General features: G+C 42.2%; 2 protein-coding genes across 11 annotated transcripts in view; one reads left to right on the forward strand and one right to left on the reverse strand.

Moving 5' to 3' along the window:
• Positions 1–1,327: 1,327 nt before the first annotated feature.
• On the reverse strand, positions 1,328–12,717 carry ZSCAN29 (zinc finger and SCAN domain containing 29). 6 transcript variants are annotated; one of them, XM_004751232.3, is made up of 5 exons: positions 12,138–12,471; positions 11,475–11,679; positions 8,751–9,440; positions 6,402–6,872; positions 1,328–4,651 (listed from the first exon to the last, which is right to left on the reverse strand). In XM_004751232.3, exons 1-5 carry the CDS (start codon positions 12,453–12,455, stop codon positions 3,783–3,785), a joined length of 2,553 nt encoding a protein of 850 aa, XP_004751289.1. In that variant the 5' UTR covers positions 12,456–12,471; the 3' UTR covers positions 1,328–3,782. The 6 variants fall into 6 exon arrangements, with proteins under 6 accessions (XP_004751289.1, XP_004751290.1, XP_004751293.1 ...); XM_004751233.3 differs by having other exon boundaries at positions 11,475–11,592; positions 12,138–12,460; XM_004751236.2 differs by having other exon boundaries at positions 8,751–9,406; positions 11,475–11,592; positions 12,138–12,346.
• Positions 12,718–13,638: 921 nt separating this feature from the next.
• Positions 13,639–26,758, forward strand: part of TUBGCP4 (tubulin gamma complex associated protein 4) — a 37,660-nt gene continuing 24,540 nt past the window's right edge. Inside the window, exons 1-6 of one of the 5 annotated variants that reach the window (XM_013055487.2) lie at positions 13,639–13,979; positions 18,681–18,809; positions 21,599–21,721; positions 22,107–22,160; positions 23,354–23,410; positions 26,607–26,686. In XM_013055487.2, the coding sequence (XP_012910941.1) occupies positions 13,902–13,979; positions 18,681–18,809; positions 21,599–21,721; positions 22,107–22,160; positions 23,354–23,410; positions 26,607–26,686 (521 nt within the window). In that variant the 5' untranslated portion in view covers positions 13,639–13,901. Of the gene's footprint in view, positions 13,980–14,121; positions 14,277–18,680; positions 18,810–21,598; positions 21,722–22,106; positions 22,161–23,353; positions 23,411–26,606; positions 26,687–26,758 lie in introns of those variants that run through there. The other 4 variants (XM_004751227.3, XM_013055488.2, XM_045067720.1 and 1 more) reach the window with 4 other exon arrangements.

The following is a 26,758-nucleotide window of genomic DNA, read 5'->3' on the forward strand; positions in this document are numbered from 1 at the left end:
ATGTTACTTTAAGCTTAATGATATCAGAGAATATATACTATTTTATATGTCTAAACTTTGATATGCATCTCACTGGACAGTTGAGTGTATAGGATTTTGAATTGAATAATGGAAGAATTGATTGCTTCTATCTCAGCTTCCCTTTCCTACCTGGTCACCATAAAAATAGTTCTCTACAGAGTTAATAAGACTCAGCCTCCATATTCCAACTATAGTAAAAGAGAAATGGCAACAACAAGAGAAAACATATAAATGTTATTAAGTTCTGTAGAATTGGCCATAGTAAGCAATCAAAAGGAAGAATGTGGGGCACCTGGTCGGCTCAGTTAGTGGAACATGCAACTCTTGATCTCATGGTCATGAGTTTGAGCCCCAAACCTACCTCGAGGCATCTGGATAGTTTAATTGCTTAAGTGTTTGACTCTTGGTTTTGGCTCAGGTCATGGGCTTAAGGTCCTGGGGCCAAGCCCTACCCTGGAGAGCTGTATCTGGCTCCACACTTAGCATGGAGTCTGCTTGAGATTCTGTCTCTTTCTCCCTCTGTCTTTCTTCTCCCTCTTCCCCGTTTGCAAGTGCATACTTTCTCTCTCTAAAATAAATAAATAAATACTTTTAAACAATTGGTAGTGTGGGGAAAATGAAGAAAAAGAGACAATAGCACTAGAAAACAACTGATGAGGATAGGATTGTTCAGCTCCTGCTAATACATCCTTACTTCCTTTGCTCTATGTGTCGCTTAGTATGTCCCCACAAAGGTTTTATGAATATTAAAAGGGTAGGGTGCACAGATCCTCTTACTCCACCTACATTGGCCTTGGTTTCTCTTTCTTTGAATGTTGGAAGACTATTTCTTGCTTCTTCCATCCTTAGGAATGCAGACTGGGTAGGAGAAAAAGCCTTGTTAAGCTATTTGAGATGAAATGGGCTTTCCCCAGTAAGAGAGTTTGCCTTTGCCCTGTTCCTTAGGTACATTCTCTTCATCTGGAGGTTGGTGGGGAGAAGGGAGGCTGGTACTGGGTCTTTTAAAGTAAGACTCTCCATGCTCAGTTATGACAGGTCATAATAATATGACAGGTCGAATACACTGTACTAATGGATACAGATATAGACACCACAGAATTTTCATTCTAATTTCTCTTCTACCACATCCTAATTTGTTTCTCAGTCTAGCACATAAAGATTCAAACAGGCATACTTCTGATAAGCCCACACAGGGAGCCAAAAAAGTGAGTAAAAATTTCTTTTCCTAGCAACAACAACTTAGTAATTTGCACATGTATATTTGGTGGGGTGTGGGATGGGGTGAACCATCTGAAGAAACACTGGGTACTTTATAGACATTAATTTTTATTAACATGGTATCCCTGAGAGGCAGATTAAGGTGTAAACATTATTCTGCTTTACAGAAAGGGAGATGGAAACAGGATGACTTACACACAAGACATCTGGAACCGGAATTCATATCTGCTGATACCCCCAACCAGTACTTTTTATACACAACTATCCATAAATATACTAAAGACAGTAATCTCCCATATTAAAAAAAAAACACACATTTAAAAGACACACTTACTAAACCATCTCAAATCCTGAGGCACTGCTTTAGATTGGTGTTTCTTCTATCTTCCTGTCTCCTTAGGCCACATAATTGAGATACCATCTTGTCCTAATAAACATTAGGAAATTCTTTGTAGTATGATCCCTCAATACCAGAACCCTACTCAACCTCTCACCTAACATAGCAAGCTATGAATGACAGAATATTCTATCTCCCCATTCCTCTTTGATACCTCATTCCAGCCACAGGACTCTGATTATATATGAATATGAAACAGCTACTTATCCTAGACCTTAGCCATCTGTTCACATTTCCTCAGACCTGCCCCCTGTAGTTTCTTCTCAAGATACTAGTTTCTGACCTTTGTCTCCCATAGGAGCTAGTCCCCTCAAACAGCTCATTCTTCTTCTCTAGTGCAAGCTGGCTCTTTCATCAATAAGAACAGCGCAGTATCTGATTTATTATAGGTGGATGGGACCGCATCCTGATCTGCCTCTGGTACTCCATGTCCCAGTTAAGGCAGTTCTCTGCCTCGTGCGTAGCCTAGATAATACTATTCCTCAGATTTTGTGCAGCTCCAAGATTTGTTTAATTTTCCTTACAGTCTGTCCTTTGCTCTTGGCCCCATCTGCGTAAAACACCTTGCTCTCCAATTTTCCCATTTCTCACCCACTCAACACTCAGTTTTGTGATTGGTTTGGGGATTTCATCCCACCCTAACTTACCCAGTAACCTTCCTTCCTTGAACACTTGCTGTTTCATGAAGCCTTCCTGAATAAAGAGAAGAAAATCCTCCCAGGTTTTTCTTATAGAAAACTATAATGCATTAGACCTTAACATTTATGCAAAAATGTTACTAGATTTATAGATTTCTCTAAAACTATTGCAGCTCTACATGTGCATTTATTATTTGTCCATGTCAGTGTCATCTGTTTTAGGTTATAAAAATAAGGACAGGGCTTATTTACCTTGTGCTGTACAGGGCTCATCATTACTGCTATGAACAGGTGGGCAATTATTCAATACTATTTGATTATATAGATCAGAATTACACTTGTGTTTGAAGAGCTTTTAGAAATAAATCTGTACATGAGTCCTGCATCAGCAGGATGCTCCCTCCTTGCTCAGGAGCTTCTCTGCCTGCTGCTCCCCCTGCTTGTGCTCTCTCTCTCACTCTCTGACAAATGAATAAAATCTTTTTAAAAAATTAGATCTAGACAGTTGAATATGTGCATGTGTGCAGGTATTGGCAACTCCAGTGACCAAAGATAATCTGTCCTCCTTGCCATTAGGGTAAAGAGTTATTGGCACAAAGTGGTCTGTTTCCTAACTCATGGGTATGTGGCAGTTGTTTCTGCTCAATGCACATGAGTATTCAGTGACCATGGGGTGCCGTGTAACACTATACTAGGTGTTTAGAGTGTGCGAAATGCAGACAGCCCCCTACTGGCAGCTTTAAATGCCTTCTCTCATATCAACATACCCCGCTGGCTAGCTCTTTGCACTTCTGGACCAGCAGGGACAGATAAAATTCGTATCAGATGGAATAGAAGAAAAAAAAATCTATCTAGAATGCTCTAAATATATTATTATATTCCAGAGCTTTGAAGAAATTAAGAAATCCAGGGTTCACACCTTATATTTATATAAGGTTTATACTGTTTCTCCATATAGAACACCTAGGCTTTTAACAAGATGATTCATAGGTCAGAACCAAGATGGATATTAAATTCTTTAAGGTAAATGAAGAGTGGACATGACAGATGTCATTCTGAGCACAGACTTATATGAACAAAAAAAGCCACTTTTTTGCATTTCCATTATTTTATAAAAAGCTAGACCCACTCAGAATAAGGCTCACGACCTCTCTCTGAAATGCTGTCATGGTAAGTTTTTCCAGTTGAAATGCAGCTGAGTATCAGGATAAATAAATACATGGGATCTACTACTACATCCTCTCTATTAAGGAAACAACATAGGCACTGAGAGATAAAGGTGTTATTTCTCATTTCCAGTGAAGGCAAGGAGAGAGACTGAAATCTTCCTTTCATTCTTAAGATAACTACCTTAGGAATTCATAGACCCAGGAAAAACATGGACAAAGTGGGGTAAATCTTAGAGGGATTCCTAAGCTCGTTGGGCAGAGCTAGGAGATGGATCTACTATTGGAAGACTTTTCCTAACAATTTCAATGCATGTATCTTTTCTTTAAATTCTCAGGGGCTTACTTAGGTGCTGACTGTGACAGAAGTTTTTCTCGCATATGGATCTCTCGGTGCTTATTAAGGGCAGAGCTTTTACTGAAGCATTTGCCACAGTCATGACACCCATAGGGTTTCTCTCCTGTGTGGGTCCTATGGTGTGCACGTAAGTCAGAACTCTTACTGAAACTCTTTCCACAGTCAGGACACACATGAGGTCTTTCTCCTGTGTGTATCCTCCGATGTGCACTGAAATGAGAACTATTGTTGAAGCTTTTTCCACACTCTTCACATTGATAGGGCTTTTCTCCTGTGTGGGTTCTCTGGTGAATTATAAGGCTTGAGCTCTGATTGAAGCGTTTTCCACACTCACCACATTGATAGGGTTTTTCTCCTGTGTGGATTCTCCTGTGGGTGATGAAATTTGAACTGTCACGGAAACTTTTCCCACAGTCAAGACACTTGTAAGGTTTCTCTCCAGTGTGGATTCTGCGGTGTCTGATGAGGCGTGCACTCCGACTGAAGCTTTTTCCACAATCAGCACATTTATATGGATTTTCCACTTGATGAGATATCTGATGCATGAGGTGGGAATTTGGAACAAAGTTTTTGCTGTATCTGAGATATTTACAGGGTCTCTCTCCCAAGTAAGGTCTCTGATGATTTAGAACTTTACCTAAACTCCTCTCTGGGAGTGTTGGTTTTCCTCTTCTCTCCCCTGGGGTCGTTGCCCACTGTTGTCCTGATTTACATTCACTCTCACCACCTTTACCCTGAGTAAGATGCCGGGACAGTTTCCTTTCAGACCTTGCAAGTAATGTTCTATGTAGTTGTACTTCCTCAGAAATATCTCGTTTTAGATTCTCTTCATTATCAAATCCAGCCTCAAAACCTGATATAAGAATAGAATTTCAAAGGTTATCCATTTCCTCAATATTATGTGCTGGGGGTAAAGTATCATATTAGATGATTAAAGATAAAAATTAGGGAGCACTAGATCCCCAGTGACTACTACCAATTAGAATTCCAGTGTTTTTACTCCTGTGCTTAGTAACCAATCACATGTTTCTCATCTGTTATAGGGGCTGATTAATATATTCTTTTAATGCTTCCTGGATACCCATCATCTTCAGAAAACTCTCTCAGTATAACAAGGAAAACCTACCAGATTTAAGATAGGTCCAGGAGTACCCAGGAAAACCTTGAAAATTTCTATATCCAAAAGAGCTGATTCCCCCTCCCCTCAAATTCCAATGTATATTGAGAATGAAAACAGGGTAGGAAAATATTTGGTGTCTTTCAAAGAACAGAAGGTCTTCTGAGAGAGAAATTTTGCTAGGAAATATCTCCCTAAAACAATCTCTTTTCCCTGGAAGAATAAACATTGAGTGTTCCCAAAGCACTACTCTAATGCCCAAGCTAAGCTTTTAATATTCTTCTAAGAGCCAAATACCAGGCTCCCCAGGCCTAAGCTATGTGAATTTGCAGATACTTGGCAAGTTTTCAGTTTGCAAATTGACTTTGAATTTGCAGAATTTTCAGATGTTTCAAATTCTGGATCCCAAATTCCCTGGACAAAATCTGAGAGCAAAGGAATACTGAGCATCAGCCTGTTTATGTACCCACTAAAGACAGTATTTCTATCCAGAAGCTCAGTCATGTAAGATGCCCCCGTGAAACAGAGATTTGTTAAATTTAATGAAATCTCAGAATCTTAAATATGTGAGTGTGTATTGTGGGCCTCTGAGGAGGGTAATTTAGCACTTCCTTAACTTACAAGACATTTTTTTAGTGGAACATATTAACACCTCCATGGGACGCCCTTGAAGAATGTACATCTGAAGAACATTTTGAAAAGAAAACTATTATTTATTAAATACTTACTGTGTGCCTGAGCACTGTGCTAGGTGCTTCACCATAGTACCTCATTTACATCAGCTTCAGTGAGGTACATTGTAATATGTAAGCAAACGTACAGGGTTTTAAATAACTTGCTCTGAGTCATTCAGCTAGCTAATGGACAAGAGAGTTCAGATTCACATACATGTATGACTCCAAAATCAGAATTATTCTTCCCACAAGGAGGGAAGCCATAGTGAAGTATTTCTTTTTCTTACACAACGGCTAAGGTTCAAACAGTCCATTCCCTAGGAAATCTCGGACTTTTGCCCAGCCGTGGCTGAAGAGGTTATTCGGTTTTCATAGGTGTGAATAAAGTAGACATGCAACCTGTATGCAAGTTTGAAGTAGAGGAAAAAAACATTTAACAAGAATGAACTTTCAAAATCAACTTCATCCCACTATGGGTATACAACATGCTACCTAGGAGATGTTAACTTTCATACTCCCTCCTAGGTAAACTGCCTACTAGCTCAGATGTAGATGAGAGCGAACTTATAAACTTTGCACCCATCAGACTGATGATGTATTATGAGAAGGCAAGGCAGGTGAATAATTTATATCCCCTCTGTGAGCTGCTTTAATAGAAAAGAAACATGGAGAAGAGAGAAGGTGGTCACAAGAAGAATCCATAAGAGCTGGGTATAGAAGCCAGTCTCCTACTCTTCAGATTGTTGATTTTTCTCCTAAATCCCACTGTCTCCCTTCTGCTACTCAGACCTCAAAAAGTAAAAGGATCTTACCACTGGGGCTCTGGAATAAGACTGGAGCACGGGTCATGACAACCCCCAGGGGTACCTCAGTATCCTCTTCATCATCCTCAGAATCTTCTTCTATGGTCTCTTCTGCAGCCTCAGCTTGCTTCTCAGCTTTGGTCTCACTGGTGGTCTGGGTGGGGCAAGAGGCTGTCTCTTCTTCCTGGCTGTCACTAGGTGGGGCAACAACCCTGGCACTCACCAAAGCATCCATCTCTTCAAAGAAGGGACAGGTCTCTGGTGCTTGGCCATTCTTGACTTTCCGATAGCTGGTCTGTAGGCTTTTAAACTTGGTCCGACACTGCTCTGGTGTCCTTAAGAATCCATATTCCCATAACCGCTCAGCCACTGCTCCATACAGCTGGCTGTTGCGGTGACAGTTCCGGAGGGCTTCGTAGAACTGAGTCTCACTAAGAATTGCAAGGTAAGTCTTTGTCTCTTCATAGCCCCAGTGCACACCTGCCACCAGAAAAGAATTTTCAGCACCACTTAATCCAGGGCTTTATAGCCTCTATTCCTCAGTCCTACCAAGTGTATGATGAAAAACCACTTAAGCTTGGGCTCCTAGGTGAAAAAGTAAAAATACTTTGTTTCCAAAATCTATACAAACTCATTATTAGAATGTTTTGCTTCTCTATATCCCACAGCAATTTCACAGGGACCTTGATTCCTATTTTCTCTTTAGCCATTTAAAAAAATAAGTCTTTCCACCAGATCACTGAAACACTCATTACACTGAGTCAAGAGTAGAGGATGCATTTCCCCATTCTTCTAGTAATTTCTTTGGAATTCTGATCATAACTAGAAAATAACTGGCCAGGGGAATAGGACCTAGTCAATCACTCTCATGAGTCATCCCTAACTTTTCTGATCACTATTTTTCCATCAGCTCTACTTCCTTATGAATTAAGTGTTTCAAAGCATGACTCGGGACCCCAAAGAACAGTCTCTTGCAGAATCACGCGGTTGCCCATTCCCTATTATGGCCCTTCTTCGTTTGCCACAATCTCAAAAAAGCCCAGTAATAGCTAAGACCTGAAGGGCCATTCAGACCTGAAGGGTACAAGGTGAGAGCCTGATAGTCATGCACCTTATCCTTAGGAGAAAAGGTCTGGTGGAAGCTGGAAAGAGGAAGAAAGTGAGAAGTATCTCCCAGCCTGAGCCCGTACTAGTGCTGCAGGCTTCCTTTGGGCAGTGCTTCAGTAGGATTACAGACTCTGCTCCTTGCTAGTCCCCAGGCTAGAGGGAAAGGAGATTCAAAGAGTTTTCCTCCCACTTGACAGCCACCTGGAGATGCTGCTGCTTCTATCACCCTCCACTCACTGTCAAGTAAAGGAGTTGGGGGAAGAACTGGAAGACAGAAAAAGCAGTGGAAAAAGTTGAACAGATCATAAAAATAATGGCAGCTAGCATATGTGCCATGTCTGTGGTTTACCTACATTTATTCCATTGTCAAAAAAAGAATGAAAGAAAAAAGCATACTGAGAAAGGGAAAAGAAGATAGGAAGACAAGAAACCTGTAACAGAACTGAAGTAACAACACACACATATAATAAAAAAACGAAAAGATCGCTGTTCACAGTGAAACTGCAACTTTAAGAGAAGTAGTCCTGCTGCCACGCCCCTTTTTACAGGTGAGGAAGCAGCTCGGAAATGGTCAGATGACTATCGAAGGTCACCCGAGGTGATTAGTAGTCAAGATTAGAAACAAACCCCCTACTCATATTCTGGTGTTCTTTCCGTAACAACATGGTTATACAAATTATATCAACAGTAATAAATAATACTTAAAAACAGATCCATGGGCAAATATTTCAACCAAGTGTTAAACTAAGATTTCTTACTATGTGTGTTGCGAATCTCCTGTAAGAGTCTTAGAAAATGTTTCCCCAACTTTGGGAAGTCCTTCACTATGCTATGCTAAGTGAAAAGGAACACAAAATAAACTGACATTGAGAACTGGGGAAATAATGCACAGTTTGTGTAAGGTGCTCAATAAATATTTTCCTTAAACATAGCATAGTGCCAGGTTCTTCTCAGCTGTTAGTGATTTTATAATCAGGAAAAAAATATTTTAATAAAGAAATGGAATGATATTCTTTTAAAGAGCTCTAGAATTTTCTGAGTGTACATATTTAAAATATCTAAAATTACTCTGTACTATTATCTAATTTTCCCACAAGAGAATGAAATACACATAGAACTGAAAAGTGCCTGCCTCTTTGTGTTCTATTTAAGTAACAAAGCTGGCAGGCAACATTAGACTTCCTGACTGCACATGCAGTCTCATAACTCCTCAAATCTAATCCCAGAACCCCCAAAAGAAAAGCTTCTTACCACTGGGACTTCGAAAAAGAACAGGGGCAGATGAGTTGTCAGGGACTTGGGGGGTGGCCTCCTGGCCCATTTCATCACTGTCCGACTCTTCAGCCACAGCCTCTTCTGCTTCCTCATGCTGCCAGCCCTCTTGCCCTGGCTCCTCTGTCTCAACATCACTGCCCACCAGGCCAGAGTGAGAGGCTGCCTCTTCCAAGCCATTACTGGGCAATGCAATGACTTGGGCACTCATCAGGGCCTCCATCTCTTCAAAGAAGGGGCAGGTTTCAGGTGGGTGACCACTCTTGACTTTCCTATAGCTCTTTTGGAGACCTTTGAACTTGGTCCGACACTGTTCCAATGTCCGAAGGAAGCCATACTCCCGGAGCCGCTCAGCCACAGCCCCATACACTTGGCTGTTTCTATGACAGTTTCGGAGAGCCTCATAAAACTCAGTCTGACTGAGAATTGCAAGGAGGGTTCTGGTCTCTTCATAGCCCCAGTGCACTCCTGCTACCTTCTCATCCTCAAAGCCCCAGTGATCCTGGTCTACCCAGCTTCTTCTCTCTCTCTTGGGTGATAACAGATCAGCATGCATTTGTCTTTCTCCTGTGTGACTGCCTCTTGATAGTTCCTTCTCCTTGGAGCCCAGATCAGGGGGCTCTCCTTGCTCCAACCTGGAGACCACACCGGATTTAGGAAATGGAAATCCTGCTTGCAGGGAAGCAAACAAAGGATATCACAATTTGGATTGATCATAAAAATACCTCTGAGTTCAGACCTGTCTTTTTCGAATCCAAGAGGCTTATAAAGAAAGTGTCTAAGGAAGTATTTTCAGAAAGTTCAATGGGTTGGAGAAAGTGGGAAAAATACATAAAACCCAAAGAAAAGAGATTGTTTTCCAGAGCAGGGTTAGAGAGAGGAAAAGGTTCTGTTTGATTGTTCAGAGCAAATACTTCTGTTCCATGTTGTTCCCTAGTTCTCCTCACCACTTATAGGTCTTGGCACTGCTGGGAATCTTACAGGTCTTATAAGAGGTCTTGGTACTGCTGGGAATAGTCACCTCCCATCTCCTATAGTTCTCTACTTGGCACTAGAGAATTAAACTCAGAGTGATTCCAAGGGCAAAAAGAGTAGGGGAGAAACTTCAACTCATCCATTTCCTTCACAATGTCACCAAGTTCTAAAGGCTTCTCCCATAGGATGTCCTGCTCTGTTCCTTAAGCCCCATCCAAGTCTAGAACCCTTATCCTCTTATAGCCAGATAAATGCAGCAGTCACTGTTCTACCTAATTCCAGGCTCTAACTTCCTCAGCTCAAACACTATACTGCTGAACCTTAACCTGAGTGCCTCCCATGCACTGTCCATTCATATCAGACTCCTCTCTAGATCACAGCATACTATTATTCATCACTCTGGGCCTTTCCTGTAAGTCCCTCCTATCCAACTTTAACCCATTCTATGAGAAGTTGTATTTACCAGAGCCACCCTATGAAGCCTTCCCTACTGCCCTCCCTCATCTCTTACTCTGCCAAACCCCTTTTGTACTCACACAAATTGACGAACAGTCATTGGCTGGCATGGTTTCAATATAGTTCAGTTCAGCACATATTTGTTTTCAAATAACACCCTAAGCTCTTTGAGAACAGGCACGTTTACTTATTGCAGAGTACCTTGCAAGGTGTTAGAATGCATTGTAGGTGTTCAAAAACTCATTAATTCTGCAAGTCTCTGTTTGGGGACTTGCATCTGGATTGCTAACAGAGACTGTTACAAATGGCTGAGAAGGCTAGCTTCTTGGATGATCAGATCAAAATTCAAAACAACCTTAACAAGTTAAAGAAACGATCAAAAAAACCCCAAACAGATAATAGAGAATTCAACTGAGAACAAATAAGAAAAACAAGTTCTACAAAATCAAATACAACAATAAGGAGTAGGCACAAAGACAATGGAGAAACCGAGAAGAGTCCTGAAAGTTACCAAGTAAACAATAATCACCAGTTAGTAGAGCTTTACTAAAAGAAAGTATAGTGAAATTCTCAAGTAAAATTCCTACTCTGCCTCTGCCTACCAGACCCTCCCTCAAATAATATAATTTAGTTCTCCACAATTAACTAGGTATTTGGAAGACTTCATTTCCAAAGGAGAATAACAAAACCTTAATAGGTCTAAAGAATGGAGCTTCTGGGGTGCCTGGGTGGCTTAATGGGTTAAAGCCTCTGCCTTTGGCTTGGGTCATGATCCCAGGGTTCTGGGACTCTCTGCTTAGTGGGGAACTTGCTCCCCTCCCCCACGCCTGCCTCTCTACTTGTGATCTCTGTCTGTCAAATAAATAAATAAAATCTTTAAAAAAAAAAGAAGAAGGGAGCTTCTGAGTAATACTTGAAGAAACAAATACAGTTCAATTTGGATTAAGAAAATGACTAAAAAGAGGCTGTGCCTTCAAGTATACAAAAGAATTTTTATCTAGAAAATACCTAGTATCATCATTACCAATAGGAAATAAAATAGTTCCATTCTGATTAAAAACTAGGAAGTCATCCTCTGGCAGACTTGTTGAAAGAGGAAATACAAGAATACTACACCAGAGGGCTAAACTACGTACCTTCAGGAGGTCTCCAACAACTGCATACTCTACAATTTCAACTCATTTCCTGAAATCCCTTTCCCACTCACTATTCCCAACCCTACTTCCCAATTTAGAATGGTATCCTATCTTCCCATATGAATCTACTCCTCACCGCTCCTTTGAAAAGGTCTGAGCTTCTCCTTTGGGTTCATCTGCTCCTGTGGTCCCAGGTCTGGGCTCCTTGCCCTCTCTTTCTTGGTTACACCCCTGGGCTGGGGTTCCACTGACTCCTGCCGAACACATAATAACTCTCGTGATGATTTCAGGGGTGTCATCTTCTCCAAGCGCACTTCCTGCCCCTTCACAGAGACTGTGACCTAGAAACAACCCCCATTAATTGTCACTGCAAGGTTATAATGAGGGGCATTCCCAGAGGAGATTATTTAATACCCCAAAAGAGTTCATCCTTTTGGGACCTGGCTAGGTTTGGCAGGGGAGGAGGATTAACAGTGAACATGGGTCTTTCTTATTCCATTAGCTTAGAGCAACTGGAGCTCCAGAAAGAAAAGCTCAAAATAGTAAACCCACCTACAGCTAAAAAATAATTCCCCTTTCTTCCCTCTTAAGTAAAAAACCTGTAAGACTATGAATAACTCATTATGACAGGATAGCAAAGGTACACCCAGGTAGCATCTCCAGATAAGCTCTAACTGAAAAAGTTACCTGTTCCAGGACCCTAAGTTTAAGCATCACCAAAGCTGTATATACCTTAATATGGCCCTTTATCCTTGCCCCTTCCCAGTCACACACTTCTGAATTCCCCCTCCCTTCTCACCGAAAGTCCAGGTCTTCCAGGCTCTCTTTCTAAATCTTCCACCAGAGCCACTGCCTCCTCTCCACTTTCTGGACATTGCTCCTGTACCCAATTCTGGATCTCCCCAGGTAAGATGGTCAGGAACTGCTCTAGCACCAACAATTCTACAATCTGCTCCTTGGTGCGCACCTCCGGCCTTAGCCAACGACAGCAAAGTTCCCAGAGTTGGCTGAAAGCCTCCCGGGGCCCGGCTACCTCCTGGTAGTGAAATCTCCTGAAGCGCTGTCGGAACGTCTCAGAGTTAGTGCCATTCCCTCTCAGAATGGGTTTGGCCATCATTCACAGTAGAAAGCAGCTTCCCTCCACTTAAGGGTTGGAGGGCTTACACCTATTTTCCCATGTCCTTGGAGAATCACCTGCAGATGAGTCTCTCAACTGTAAGAAGAGTTTCTTCCTAGGGTAGAGAGAGATGGCACTATCAGAAGAAATACACTCACTCATATGTCTGAAGTCTTGCCAAGGGTTGGTTTGACTTCCCATATACTCCACGTGGCCATGTGAGGTAGCACCAACTTAAGGACAGCATCCAAACAGCATGAAGGAGACCTTTCAAAAGCTACCATTTTGGGGCGACTTTCAAGGCAGCCCCGGGAAGCAGCAAAGTATAAAGTATTGTCTGCCCTTCTTCCACCTCCCCCCAGACCTGATCCCAGTCAGCTCCCCTGACCAATGTTGCATAGTGAGTTCGAACCATATGGGAGACCTGGAGCTGGAGAGAATCTAAAGGCAAGTCACCCTCTTGCTGAAGGCAAAAAGCCTCTGTCCAGCGGGTGGCAGCTGATCTCCCCCAGTACCTCCGCAGTCCTTCCGGGGACCGTTTACATTCTCCCCGCCTCCTCAGACTACACAACTACCAATTCCCACCCGGGACAAAAATAAAGTACTGAATACTGGGTCTTTGTTTTCCCTCACAGCCTAAGTAACCGCTCAGCAACTACTCGGGGAACTACTGACGGGAAACCTCGCGCACTAGGAGGATTGGTTTGGGTTCCTGAAGCGAGGGCCGGTGGGCGTGGGGAGTCACACTGAGTTGGTGAAGAGAGGGAGTCCGAGGGGGCAGTAGTAATGGGTCTCCTGAGGATGAGTTCGGTTGCTGGCCAGGGGTTCCGGGTGCTGCGGGGTTCGCGGGAGCGGGACTCGACTCTAGGAGCGGCGGGTGCGGGATTCCGGCCTCTTTGTCTTCGGTCCCTCCGGCCAGGTCACTCTCGGAGCCGTCGTGCGGTCCCTCCAGAGGTCTCCGACCGAGCTAAAGCGCCCCGAGAGCACCCTCTGGCCACCCCAGATAGCGTCTCCTTCTTGGGGTTGCCCCTCAACCCACTCGCATCTCTGCCCCCGGGCCAGCCTCACCCTCTTAGGGTCGGGCCCCAGACCCGGCTCTCCAGCCTCCCAGTCCAGCTCTGGAACCGGAAGTCCGAGCGGGCGACTCGGGCACTGAGGACGCATGCGCAAGGGCACTCCGGAGATTCCTCCAGCAGAACCTTGGCAGGAGCGAGCGAGTGGGCCCAGCCGAGCGCGGCACACTTCCGGGACGTGGGGGCGCCTATCCCGTAATATTTCCCCTCCGCTCTTCCCGCAGCAGTTGTTTTGCCACTTGGGATTCAGGACAAATCGCCTGTCCCAGGGGCCTGTGCGCTTGTCAAGAAGGCGGCATTCGCTCCTGCGGTCCCCTGGAGGGACGTTGGAGGAGGGGGCGACGGATATAGGGACTCGAGATCCGCCGTGGGAATGATCCACGAACTGCTCTTGGCTCTGAGCGGGTACCCAGGGTCCATTTTCACGTGGAACAAGCGGAGTGGCCTTCAGGTACAGTCCAGCCCCCTGCGCGGGAACTAGGGAGCGCAGAATGGGCGGGCCCGCGCCAGTACCTGGGGGAGGAGTCTGCGTGGTCGACGGGCGGGGCTTACAGGGGCAGTGTTCGGGGAGCGTGTGCCTAGGCTGGTAACCCGGGAAGTGCCTGAGGGGCGTTGGCGCGCGGTACCTCACCTCGGGAGGGCTGGGCCGGGGCTGGCGTAGAGAAGGCTGACCCGGAAGGAGGGAGCACGCGACCCTGCCTGAGGTTGAGGTGTCTGAGCGGGAGTTGCTGGGGAACTGGATGTGAAAGTGAGGGAGGCGCTTTTACCAGTTTTCACGCTTGCACTGCTTTAAACTGAGCTTTGAAAACTAGCCCAAATACGTAGCTCTTAACACACTATGTGGGGGTCATCCAGTTTTGTTGACTAAAAAAAATGAAGAGTGTTTCCCTCATTGCTCCTTTCGCAAGAAATTTCTGTACTTGGAGAATTTGGAGTTCCTATGTATGAGGAGGAAGGGTTAGGTACTATATGCATTATCTCATTTAATCTTAACAACCACCTATCTCCATTTCACAGATTAACTCCCTGTATTTGAGCTTGTAATTATTGAGCTTAGTGTTGAACCGCAGGTCTGCTTGGCTCCTGTATCTGAACCATTCTTTTCTACTTCTGCTTTCTATAATATTATCCAGTCCTCTCAATAACTTAGTAACTTAGGTATTGTTAGCTGGAATTGAAAAAAGAGCAAACTGAAGCTCAGAGAAATTTATGGTGACTCGTCCTCCTAATGGCAAGATTTGAATCTAGCTCACAAAGTAATGCCAATTCCAAACCAAGCAACATATTCTTAATTATAGAGAATAAACTGGTGGCTACCTGAGGGGGAGGGACATGGGGGAATGGGTGAAATAGGTGATGGAGGTTAAGGGGTACACTTCTTGTGATGAACACTGGGTATTGTTGCCATATTAAGTGTTCAGATATTTATGGAAGAAAAAAAGACTTCTAAAAACAGAAAATATTGCATACTTTCTGCAGAGCATGTTTTTCACAATCAAATAAAGGGGGAAAATGTTATGAATGCCTAATACTGATAAAAATCATTTTATTATAATATTAAATATATGTACACATTAACCTAAATATAAACTCAAGCATATTGCTCTTTAAAAACTGTAAAACCAGGGGGGCCTGGGTGGCTCAGTGGGTTAAAGCCTCTGCCTTCGGCTTGGGTCATGATCCCAGGGTCCTGGGATCGAGCCCTACATCGGGCTCTCTGTTTGGCGGGGAGCCTGCTTCCTCCTCTCTCTTTCTGCCTGCCTCTCTGCCTACTTATGAGCTCTGTTAAATAAATAAATGAAATATTTAAAATAAATAAATAAATAAAAACTGTAAAACCAATTATTTGTTAAAAAATAAATAAAACTATCAAATGGATAAATTCAAAATAACATTAATGTATGGTTTCTCAACCTTGACACTATTGACATTGTACACTGGATAATTCTTTGTTGTGGGAGTGTGTCCTGCTTGTGCATTTTAGGATGTTTAGCAGCACCCATGGTTTCTACCCACTAGATGTCAGTAGTACCCCCTGAATTGTGGCAATCAAAACTAACTCCAGACATTTACCAAATGGGGCAAAATTGCCTGATTGAGAACTGGTGATGTAATGTGACATATACTATTGTTTTGCTGAAACTAAATCTCCAACACTGAGTTTAATAATAGTATGACTGCTACAGATCTGTTTTGACATCAGTAAGTCTGTGATAAAGAATGCCTGTTCAGGGACCCCTGGGTGGCTCAGTCTGTTAAGTGTCTGCCTTTGGCTCAGGAGGTGATCCCAGGGTTCTGGGATTGAGCCCCACATGGGGCTCCTTGCTTCATGGGGCGCCTGCTTCCCCTCTGTTTGCCTCTTCCTGTGCTTGTGTTGTCCCTGTCTGTCTGTCTCTCTCTCTCTGACAAATAAATAAATAAGAATGCCTATTCATATAAGTGGGTTTTACCAAATGGTATCAATAACTTCAAAGTACTGTTTGCTGTTTCAGAATAACTAGACCTTGAACATTTTTAAAACTCTGCCAACAAAGCACTGCTCAAAATTCCAGTTTTAATGGGAATTATCACTTGATAACTGTGTAGAGCTGTCCTAATAATAAAAAATTGCTTTCATGTCTTGAGCACTTGCAATGTGCATAGCTTTACATGTATTAACATTTATCCCCACAATTACCATCTCCTACTTTCTAGATATCAAGACTGAGGCACAGAGAGTTATTATAATATGCCTAAATTTTCATGCAAGTAAGCAGCAACTCAGGGATTCAAAACTGGCACTCTGACTCCAAATATGAGTTTTGTTTGTTTGTTTGTTTGTTTGTTTCAAAGCCACAGGCAGGGCTTTATTGGGGGTATCGTTCCAGCTGAAGGGAGACACTGCACTAAACAGAGTAATTAGGTTGGCCTCCCCAAGACAGATTCTTTTTAAGATTGTATTTATTTATTTGACAGAGAGAGATCACAGTAGGCAGAGAGAGACAAACAGAGAGAGAGGAGGAAGCAGGCTCCCCGATAAGCAGAGATCCCAATGTGAGGCTCCATCCCAGAACCCTGACATCATGACTTGAGCCGCAGGCAGAGGCTTTAACCCACTGAGCCACCCAGATGCCCCCCAAAGACAGATTCTTAAGCACTGTGTTGTTAAGTTATTAACTTGAAGATATGGTTAGTGTTGTGTCATTAAAATATGCATGAAATGGATTCCTAAGGGGCGCCTGGGTGGCTCAGCCATTAAGCAGCTGCCTTCTGCTCAGGTCATGATACCAGGGTCCTGGGATGGAGCCCCACATTGAACTCCCTGCTCCGTGGGGAGCCTGCTTCTCCCTCTCCCACTCCCCCTGCTTGTGTTCCCTCTCTCGCTATGTCTCTCTCTGTCAAATAAATAAATAAAATATTTTAAAAATGGATTCCTAAACGTATTATGGATTTGGTAACAGAAAAATTCTTCTTTGCTCCTATTTATTACCACATTTACTATTATGTAAAGATGACATCCACAAAATACAGTACTCAATGATATAAATATGTAATATGCTAAGTTCTTTGGGGATAGTAACTACATCTGATTTTGTTCACTATTTAATCTCGGGATATTAACACAGTGCCTGGGATAAGTAGGTATTGGTTAAATGATGGTTGATCCTCCAAAGAAGATATACACTGGCCAATAAGCAAATGAAAAGATTATCAGTATGGCTGATTATTAGGGAAATGCAGATCAATGAGATAGCATTTTATACCCATTCAGAAAAAACAAAATGACAAGTGTAGGTGAGATCATGGAAAAATAAGAACCCTTGTGCATTACTGGTGAGAGCAGAAGATGGTGCAGCCCTTGTGGAAGATAATAGGGTGACTCTTCAAAAAAATTAAACATAGAACTACCAAATGATCTAGCAATTTCAATTTCAGGTACATATCCCAAAAAAGTTAAAGAAGAGACACAAGTATGTATCGTATACAATACCCAGATATTTGTATACCCACGTTCATGGCAGTATTATTTGCTGTAGCCAAAAGGTAAAAGTAACTCAAGCATCCCTTGGCAGATGAATTGGATAAACAAAATGCTGAGCAAATATACAGTCGAATATTTTTCAGTCTTAGGAAGGAAATTCAGATAACGCATGCTACAACATGGATCAACCTTGGGGACATCATATGAAGTGAAAAAGCCAGTCATCAAGGGACAAATATTGTATTTACACATATTTGAAGTACTTAGAATGGTCAAAATTATAGAGACAAGCAAGAGAAGGGTGGTTGCCAGGGGCTGGGGGGAGGGAGGAATGGGAAGTTAATGTTTATTGGATAGAGGGTTTCAGTTTGGGAAGATAAAAAAGTTCTGGAGTTAGATGGTGGTGAGGGAGGCCCAACGGTGTGAATGCATGTAATGCCACAGAACTGTACTTTTAAAGATAGCCAAAATGGTAACTTTTATGTATAGTTTACCACAGTATTAAAAAAAATGTGAATGAGTACATTCTCCTACTTCATTGTACTCGATGTGCTACGAAACCTTTATATAGCACACTAGGTTATTATTTGGCCTTCCTTTCAATTAAAATAATACCCAATGAAATGAAATACCAAATACAAATGAAAATATGGACACTACATTTATATGTCCAGTTATAAGGTGCTTTTATAGATTATAGTATGTTATATTAATTTTACATATGTATGGAAATGAAAATAAAATTTAAAATTTAGTAGAGAATTTGTAAATCTTAAGAATATGTCTGAGAAACCTCTAGAGTGCAGATCCCGGTTTGAGCAGTAGGGCTAAAGAGACTTTGTTGAGCAGTAACGCTAAAGAGACTTTGTTGAAATTGGGTAAAAAACTCCATATCCTTATAGACCATCCCTGGAAGATGGCAAAAGAAACAAGTAACAGTAGCCACCTGTGGGGAGGTTGGCTTGTTTTTAATGTGCAACACTTGGTAGTGTTTGAATTTTTTACCTCGTGTTACCAACTATTTCAATAAACCTAATTAGGTCAGGGATGGGGAGCAACACCTTTGTAGCAGTTTGGAATTTACCAAACTTAAATGGGCATCTTGAGAAGGGGAGTGATTCATAGTATGAAGCATTTGAAGCACCTCGAGATATGTGGGCATCAGTGTTTTTAGCCTGTCCTCTTCTGCAGGTGTCACAGGACTTCCCATTTCTCCATCCCAGTGAAACCAGCGTCCTGAATCGCCTTTGCCGGCTGGGCACAGACTACATTCGCTTCACCGAGTTCATTGAACAGTACACGGGCCATGTGCAGCAACAGGTAGGCTGCCGGTCCCAGGGATTGGACACCCCCAGAGGTCAGGAGCCATGTCAGGCTTTGAGTAAATCCATTGATAATTGATATGAAATGAGTCTTAAGATGTTATGAATTTCTTATCATTGGAATTATTCAAGTGAGGGCCAGATAACTAGCTCAAACAAGGGGAAAAAATATACACAGGGACAAATCTAGGCAGATTGGTGTAAGAGAAAATATGCTTTGCCTGAGTTTTAGGAGACCTGAGTTAAAGTAGTTTGAGCTGGACCAGAATTCCAATTCCAGCAGTAAAAACATAAAGCATCATTTCAGATCTTTTTGCTTCTAACTTCCTTAGTCACATTAAGCCAATCAACCAAGCTCTTTGGGCTTCATTTTTCTTATTTGAAAATAAAAGAGTTAAATCAGAGAAGGTGCTTGGCACGTAGCAAACACTTAAATAGTATCCATTAATATGAGTTAATTGGAAGTGTATATGTTAATTGTGATTAATGGTGTAGAGGTCAATGATTTGTGTCCTGCTCTATCACTTACCGGCCATAGACTGCTTGGCAATAACCTAATGCTCAGTAACTTTGGCTCAGTTCACTTATCTATAAAGTAGGGGTAATAAGTGTACGTATTTCACAGAGTTGTAAGGATTAAACAAGGTAATTCATGCAAAGTGCCTGGCACATAGTAAGCACTCATATTTTTTTAAAGAGAAATTTTAAAATTCCCTTTCGTTTTTAGCAGTTTGTAATTCTGTCTGTGGTAAATAAAAAGATTGCACAATTGTGTGACTGTGGTTCAGTGATGACTGTTGCCCAGTTGAAACAATGATTCTGGTTGGGAAGAAAGGTGGGGATTTCTAGAAAGGAAAAGGAAGGATTCCTGGAATAATGCAATCAGTAACCTCTCTTATATAAATTGGTTGTCAGGCCTTTGGTGCTCATCTGTGGGGCAGAAGAGTTGGAAAATAATGCGTTATATTTTCCTTTCTGGGACAGGGATTTTGATTCTCTCAAAAGTATTTTATTGGAAATGTGTAAGCTAAATGTGAGCTTAAAATCTAATCAATGCCATTTTGCTATAAAATCATATTAATGAGGGCACATGAATTATCAGAGTTGGAACCTATATATATATAGATAGATAGATAGATGAAAAGGCCTCTAGTTTTAATTTCTTAAGTAACACTTAAAAGAGAAAAGGCTGTTCTGTATTCCTGTGACTATATGGATTTTATCTTATATAATAAGTGAATTCCTACTTTCCCAAATTCTGAAGATAGCTGTAGTGCCTCTTTTTTTGGAACAGTAAAAAGTATACTTAATTTCTCTTTCATTTCGTGATAAATGAAGACGTTTAGTTCTCTGGAATGACAGAAGATCAAAACAAAATTGGCTGGTTGCAAGCCCATCTGGTCTATTTCACCCTATACCCATGCCAGTCTTATTATAGCTGTGAACCTTTATCTCCAGGAACTGCTAGTACCTTTTGCAGCATCCTCTGACTATACCAGGCCTCATGACCCCTGAAGCTGAGCTTCCTACCCTGTTTGTTGTGGTGTCCTGTGATTGTATCTGCTGCTACCAGACCCTGATCACCAAGTCAGAAGAACTTAGCCCAAGGGGCTGGTCATCGTGGCCTCTAGTCAGCTCCCTCTGTAATTCCCCGTGTAAAATACAGAAGAGGCTCTTCGGAAAAAATTGCAGGTCTCCTGAAAGACAGCCATATTCGCAAGTAGGCTCTTGGTGAGGGTCTTACCACTCCTCATGTTGACGATCAGATTCGTGCTCCTGATGAGTTACCAGGCCAGGCGGGAGAAGGGATGTTAGAAGGACGATTGAGGTCATTTTATTTATTCAGTAAATATTTACCCTGTGTTCAAAGAACTGTGCTAGAAGCTGAAATACAAAGATGAATAAAGTGCGTGTCCTTCCATCACAAAGCTCTTGGTCTAGAGAAGGGGGCATATAAACCAAAGTACAGTTCCAGCACTACACAGAGATGTTCTGAAAGCAACAATGTGGGGGTGATTCGTTTCCTCGGGAGAGTTAGGAAGGGCTCTGAGAAAAGAGATGCTTGAGTTGGGTCCTGTAGGAAGAGTAGGTATTTGTCACAAAGATGAGTACACTGTTATAAGTGGAACACATCCAGATTCATGGGGGTGAGAAATAGAAGCAAGGCACATTTGGTGAACTGTGGGTAGTTTGGAAATGAGAATGTGAAGTTGGAAGCAGTAAAAGATAATTTTAGAGAGATAGTTAGGGGTGCGAATGTAGAAGCCACTGTATGCCATGCAGAGGAGTTGAGGTATTATTTTGGGGCAATGGGAAGCCACCATTTAAGCTGGAAGTTATAAGGTTAGTTGTAGAAAAATCTCCTCTGATAATATGAGGTAGTACCTGGTTGTTTATTTTAGAGAGGCAGAGAGAGAGAGAGAAAAGGGGAGGGGGAGAAAAAGAATCTTAAGGAGGCTCCATGCTGAGCACAGAGCCCCATGTGGAGGCTCCATCTCACGACCCTGAGATCATGACCTGAGCCGAAATCAAGAGTCAGATGCTTAACTGACTGAGCCACCCAGGTGCCCCCTACCTGAATATAACATCTAGGCTGCATGGGAAATTAAAATATCACATTTTAAAAGGTAAAAACTCAAAATCTCTCTCTCTCGTTGGTTTTTTCTCTCACTGAAGCACGGCTTTGCTACGGAATCAAGCAAAAACAGTAACACTAACAAAAGATAATGTTTTCCTCAGGTTTTAGAGTATAAGACATGAGGCTGAGTTCTCTGTGTTTGATTTCAGGATCACCATCCATCTCAGCAGGGCCAAGGTGGGTTACATGGAATCTACCTAAGGGCCTTCTGCACGGGGCTGGATTCTGTTTTGCAGCCTTATCGCCAAGCACTGCTTGATTTGGAACAAGAGGTGAGAGAGTAGATATGGGAAAGGCGTCTCTGGGACAGTTGCTTAGGGCATGTTCTTGAATTTGAAATACCCTTTAATGTGGTCAGGTAGTTAAGAGAGAGCTATTTTCTGCATGGCTGCAGCGTACAGTATAATTTGTGATTGCCCAAGCCACAGTCAAAGTGGCATGCAGATCATGGCAAAGGTTCTTGAGTGAGTTTATCAGAACCCTGTCTTTGTTTTTTTTGGTCACCTGAAAAATCAGAATTAATACTCTACGAACTATCAATTCTCCATAACCTAAAACTAACACGGAGCCCATTCTCAGATTCCTACCTAGTTTTCAAAGATCAAATAGATTGAGATGTTTTATATGGAGCCCTAATCACAGTGGTTTTTGTTGCAGTTCCTGGCTGACCCCCATCTTTCCATATCACATGTCAATTACTCCTTGGATCAGGTATGCTGCCCAAATAATAAAATACCTTAGGATCTGTTGATAACTGTTAGAATAATCTAACTTAAGGGGTGGCTGGCTGGCTCAGTTGGTGGAGCATGTGACTGTTGATACCAGGGTTGTGAGTTTGAGCCCCATGTTCGGTGGAGAGATTACTTTAAAAATCTTTAAAATAAGTGAAGAAGGGGCACCTGGGTGGCTCAGCAGGTTAAAGCCTCTGCCTTCAGCTCGGGTCATGATTCCAGGGTCCTGGGATCGAGCCCCACATCGGGCTCTCTGCTAAGCAGGGAGCCTGCTTCCCCCTCTCTCTCTCTCTGCCTGCCTCTCTGCCTACTTGTGATCTCTGTCTGTCAAATAAATAAAATCTTTAAAAAAAATAAATAAAGAAGTCCCTTTAAATTTTAAGACAGTTTGGTGGTAGGACGCCTGGGTAGCTCAGTGGGTTAAAGCCTCTGCCTTCGGCTCAGGTCATGATCCCAGGGTCCTAGCATCGAGTCCCGCATCGGGCTCTCTCGATGTCTCTCTCTCTCTGTCAAATAAATAAATAAAATCTTTTTTTTTTTTTTTAAGTGAAGAATTAAAAAAAAAAAAAAAGAGGGGCACCTGGGTGGGTCAATCATTTAAGCATCTGACTCTTGATTTTGGCTCAGGTCATGATCTTAGAGTGGTGAGATCAAGCCCCGTGTCAGGCTCTATGCTGGGCATGCGGCCTGCTTATTCTATCTCTCTCTCTCTCTCTCCCCCCGTCTGCCCACCCCCTCTCTCTAAAAAAATTTTAAAAATTATAATTAAACCTATTTTTAAAAAGAAGAACTTAAGACATTATTTTTTGAGAACATTTTTCCTTCTGGATTCAGAGCCCGGCATTTTATATTTTGTGTACTTTCTGAGATCAGAACTGTTTAGAAAGCTCCAGATTTTAGTAAAAATCTAGTGTCTGATATTAATACTCTGTGTTGACTTCAATATTAACAGTTATGCTAGCCTTAGAAATAGAAACTGCTTCTGTCATTCTCCCTCTGCAGCCAAACCCATATCGAATTGCCTTAGGATACTGGATCTTGGCTGTTCTGTGGTATTGCCGTATTGCCATCTTTGTGTTAAGTGGGACTATTTAGAATCAAAAGCATTTCCTGAGTCATTTTTTCCCCCTTATATTTGATTATGTGCCCTCCTCATTTTTCTGTCATTTGCAGTTCCAGCTCCTTTTTCCCTCTGTAATGGTCGTGGTAGAACAAATTAAAAGTCAAAAGGTGAGAACTTTACTTTTTTCCTTTGCTGTGGTAAGCACCAGGGATGTATTCATAATAAATTTTGCCTTACATTCTTTCTTGAGGACCCTAGTTTTTAGTAGTTTTCATTTACTTATTCATTATTTTAATAGTATTTGCTTGGATATCATGCTAAATGTCAGAAATACAAAAAAGAAGTTATGACACTGCCCTTAAGCACCTCCTGATCTGAAGATGGGGCTGATGTTAATAGATGTACCCCAGAATACTGGTGGGTAAAAGCAAAATGATATGGATGGTATTGGGAGGTGAGAGTGTTTTACATTAAGGATTTAGACGTTTTGGATATGGGGATGCCTGGGTGGCTCAGTAGGTCAGGCATCTGCCTTCAGCTCATGTCGTCATCTCAGGGTCCTGGGATGAGCCCCATGTTGTGCTCCCCATCCAGTTGGGAGTCTGTTCTCCCTCTGCCCCTCCCTCTGGCTCATGCTTTCTCTCTCAAATAAATACAATCTTTAAGAATAATTGTTGGATATGGATCTTGGGAAGTGGAAAGTTCATCTTTAGAAAGAATAATAGATTTATGATTAGGGTGCTGGAAGTTTTCTGAGAATTAGGTCATTGGTTGAAACCCAGATGCTTATTTTATTAAATATGCCTGTTCTTATCACAAGTTCTTATCATGTGCATTGAAAAGTGAGGGTCCCCAATAACAGGAGAATGCCTTTTCTGGGCAGAGGTAATAACTAAGGAAAAAATACTTTGAGATTTCACAGTAGAAGAATCTGCTAGTCCGTAACTGAATGAAAAAGTACAGATAGATTAAATATGTTTAGCTCATTTATGTTTTTAAGCTATTATATTTGTGCCTTAGATTATTAGGAGTGTTTACCTTGATAAATATAACTAATTAACCGGTTAATTTGCCAGCTTGCTTCTTCATTTTTTGTGCTGTGTGAATATAGATATTTCTGCTGTGCTGAGCTCATTCTGAGCCCCCAAAGCCAGTAGGGGAGGTGCTGTTTGGCCTTCAAAGCTGATTACCCTCATCAGATAACACTCAGCTTTTATTATGTACTTACTGTATACCAGACACTGCTAAGTGCTTCACATACTTGATCCCTTTCAGTCCTCTACGGGGTCAAGTAGGTTAGGGAATGTGCTTAGTGTCACACAGATGGTAGGAGATGGTAGGAGATGCGCCGGATATGTCTGGCGCAAAAGATTATGGTCTTAACCACTCTACTAAACTCTCCTCCCAAGATAGAGGGGAACTTCTAGATAAGTAGAGCTACGGTAATGTTTCTGTGCTTAGCTGCACATCTCAGTTGACTTTCAGTTTCCACTGGCCACAGGAAGAAGATAGAAACTGAGTAGAGCGATTGCAGATGGGCAAATCTTCCTGCTTGTCCGGGTAGTGGTAGAGAAGCCAGTGTGCTCTGGCTCTAGAGAGTTAAAAAAAAATTAGGTCTTAAGAACATGGATTGGGGGGAGAACAGGGATGATAGCCAGCACACATAAGGGATCCTTTTAGAGTGATGGAAATATTATAAAACTAGATTATAGCAACGATTGCACAACACTGTAAATTTAGTAAGCACCGTTGAATAGTATACTTAAAACGGATGAATTTTATGGTATATAAATTAAACCTCAATAAAGCAGTTTTAAAAAGAAAGCCAAAAAGGGGTGGCTTAGTGGGTTAAGCCTCTGCCTTCGGCTCAGGTCATGATCTCAGGATCCTGGGACCAAACCCCGAATCCAGGTCTCTGCTCAGCAGGGAGCCTGCTTCCCTCTCTTTTTCTCTCTCTCTGCCTGCCTCTCTGCCTACTTGTGATCTCTCTGTCTGTCAAATAAATAAATAAATCTTTAAAAAAAAAAAAAAAAGCCAAAAGGACATAGAAGGAGAAAACAGATTTTTGGAAAATTTTGTTTTTATAAATAGTCTGAATTAGGCCTTCATCTGAAATAAAGAGCTTTCTTTACCTCTTAGCTTGGAATTTCAACTCTAAATGATTCTGGTTTCTCTAGTGCAAATAGTTCTCAAACTTCATTGTACATTAGAATCACTTGGAACAGAATGTTAGAACCAAATGGCTGGGCTCTACCCCAGACGCTGATTCATAAGGCTGGAGTTGGGCCCAACAATTTGCATTTCTTACAAACTCTCAGGTGCTGCTGCGGCTGCTGCTAGGCTGCTGCTGCTGCTGGGATACGGATAGGTGGAGAGAAGTAGGGAGGGTTGAGGGTCCATACTTTTGAGAACAACTATTGTGATATTATGATCTATAATAAGAAATGTAGGTTAGGTCTCCATCCCCTTTCCGACACAGGGCTTCTAAAACGCTTGGAATTTCCTAAATGACAAGAATGACAAAGGTGTCTTGATAGTAGTAACAAACCCCTATCAACCACACTTGAGTCTATGTTCATAGGGTGACTTTTGGAAAGCGTATCTAAGGGTGGGCTGGTTGCCAGGAGAACCAGCCATTTGATTGGAGGATTGAGGCTGTGTGCCCCTGACCTCTGGGGAGGAGAGAGGGGCAAGAGATTGAGTTCAGTTGCCAGTAGCTAGTGATTTAATCACCTGTGCCTATGTAATGAAGCCTCCGTAAAAACCCGGAAGGTTTGCTTTCAGAGAACTTGTGGGTTGATGAATCAGAACACTTTGTGCTTCACTGCTGGGCCCACACTCCACAGGGACAGAAACTCCTTTGTTTGGGACCTCACACTGTGCATCTCTTCAGCTGACTCTTGATTTTGTCTTTAGTATGTTTTTAATAAACAGGTAATCTAGTGAGTAAACGGGTTTTCTGAGTTCTATGAGCTGCGCTAGCAAATTAATGGAACCCAGGGAGAGGCTCGTGGGAACTTGTGATTTATCAGCCGGTCAGTCCTGGGCTTGAGACTGATGTCAGAGGCAGAGGACAGCCTTGTGGGACTGACCCCCTAACTTGTAGAATCTAATAATATTCTGGGTAGGTAGTGTCAGAATCGAGTTGACCTGTAGGACACCCAGCTGCTGTTCAAGATTTGCTTGGTGTTGTAGGGGAAACCGCCCCCGCCAAATACATTGGAGTCAGAATCAGAACTATACATAGATCTTTAGCTCCATTATCTGCTGGATTGTACCATCTGGATTGAATATAGAATATGAGTTTGTGCTACATGAACTATTAAAATGGAATTAAGTTTGACAAGTCTGTATTTTGCACAGATTCATGGTTGTCAGATCCTGGAAACGGTATACAAACACAGCTGTGGAGGTTTGCCTCCTGTTCGCAGTGCGCTAGAAAAGTAAGTCATGGCTTAACTGGGAATTGGGGGCGGGGGCGGGTGATCAAGTGACTTGACTTTGTACTTGTTTCA

Source organism: Mustela putorius, unplaced genomic scaffold, assembly GCF_011764305.1.
Source record: "Mustela putorius furo isolate JIRA1106 unplaced genomic scaffold, ASM1176430v1.1 tig00003898_pilon_pilon_pilon, whole genome shotgun sequence".
Taxonomy (NCBI): domain Eukaryota; kingdom Metazoa; phylum Chordata; class Mammalia; order Carnivora; family Mustelidae; genus Mustela; species Mustela putorius.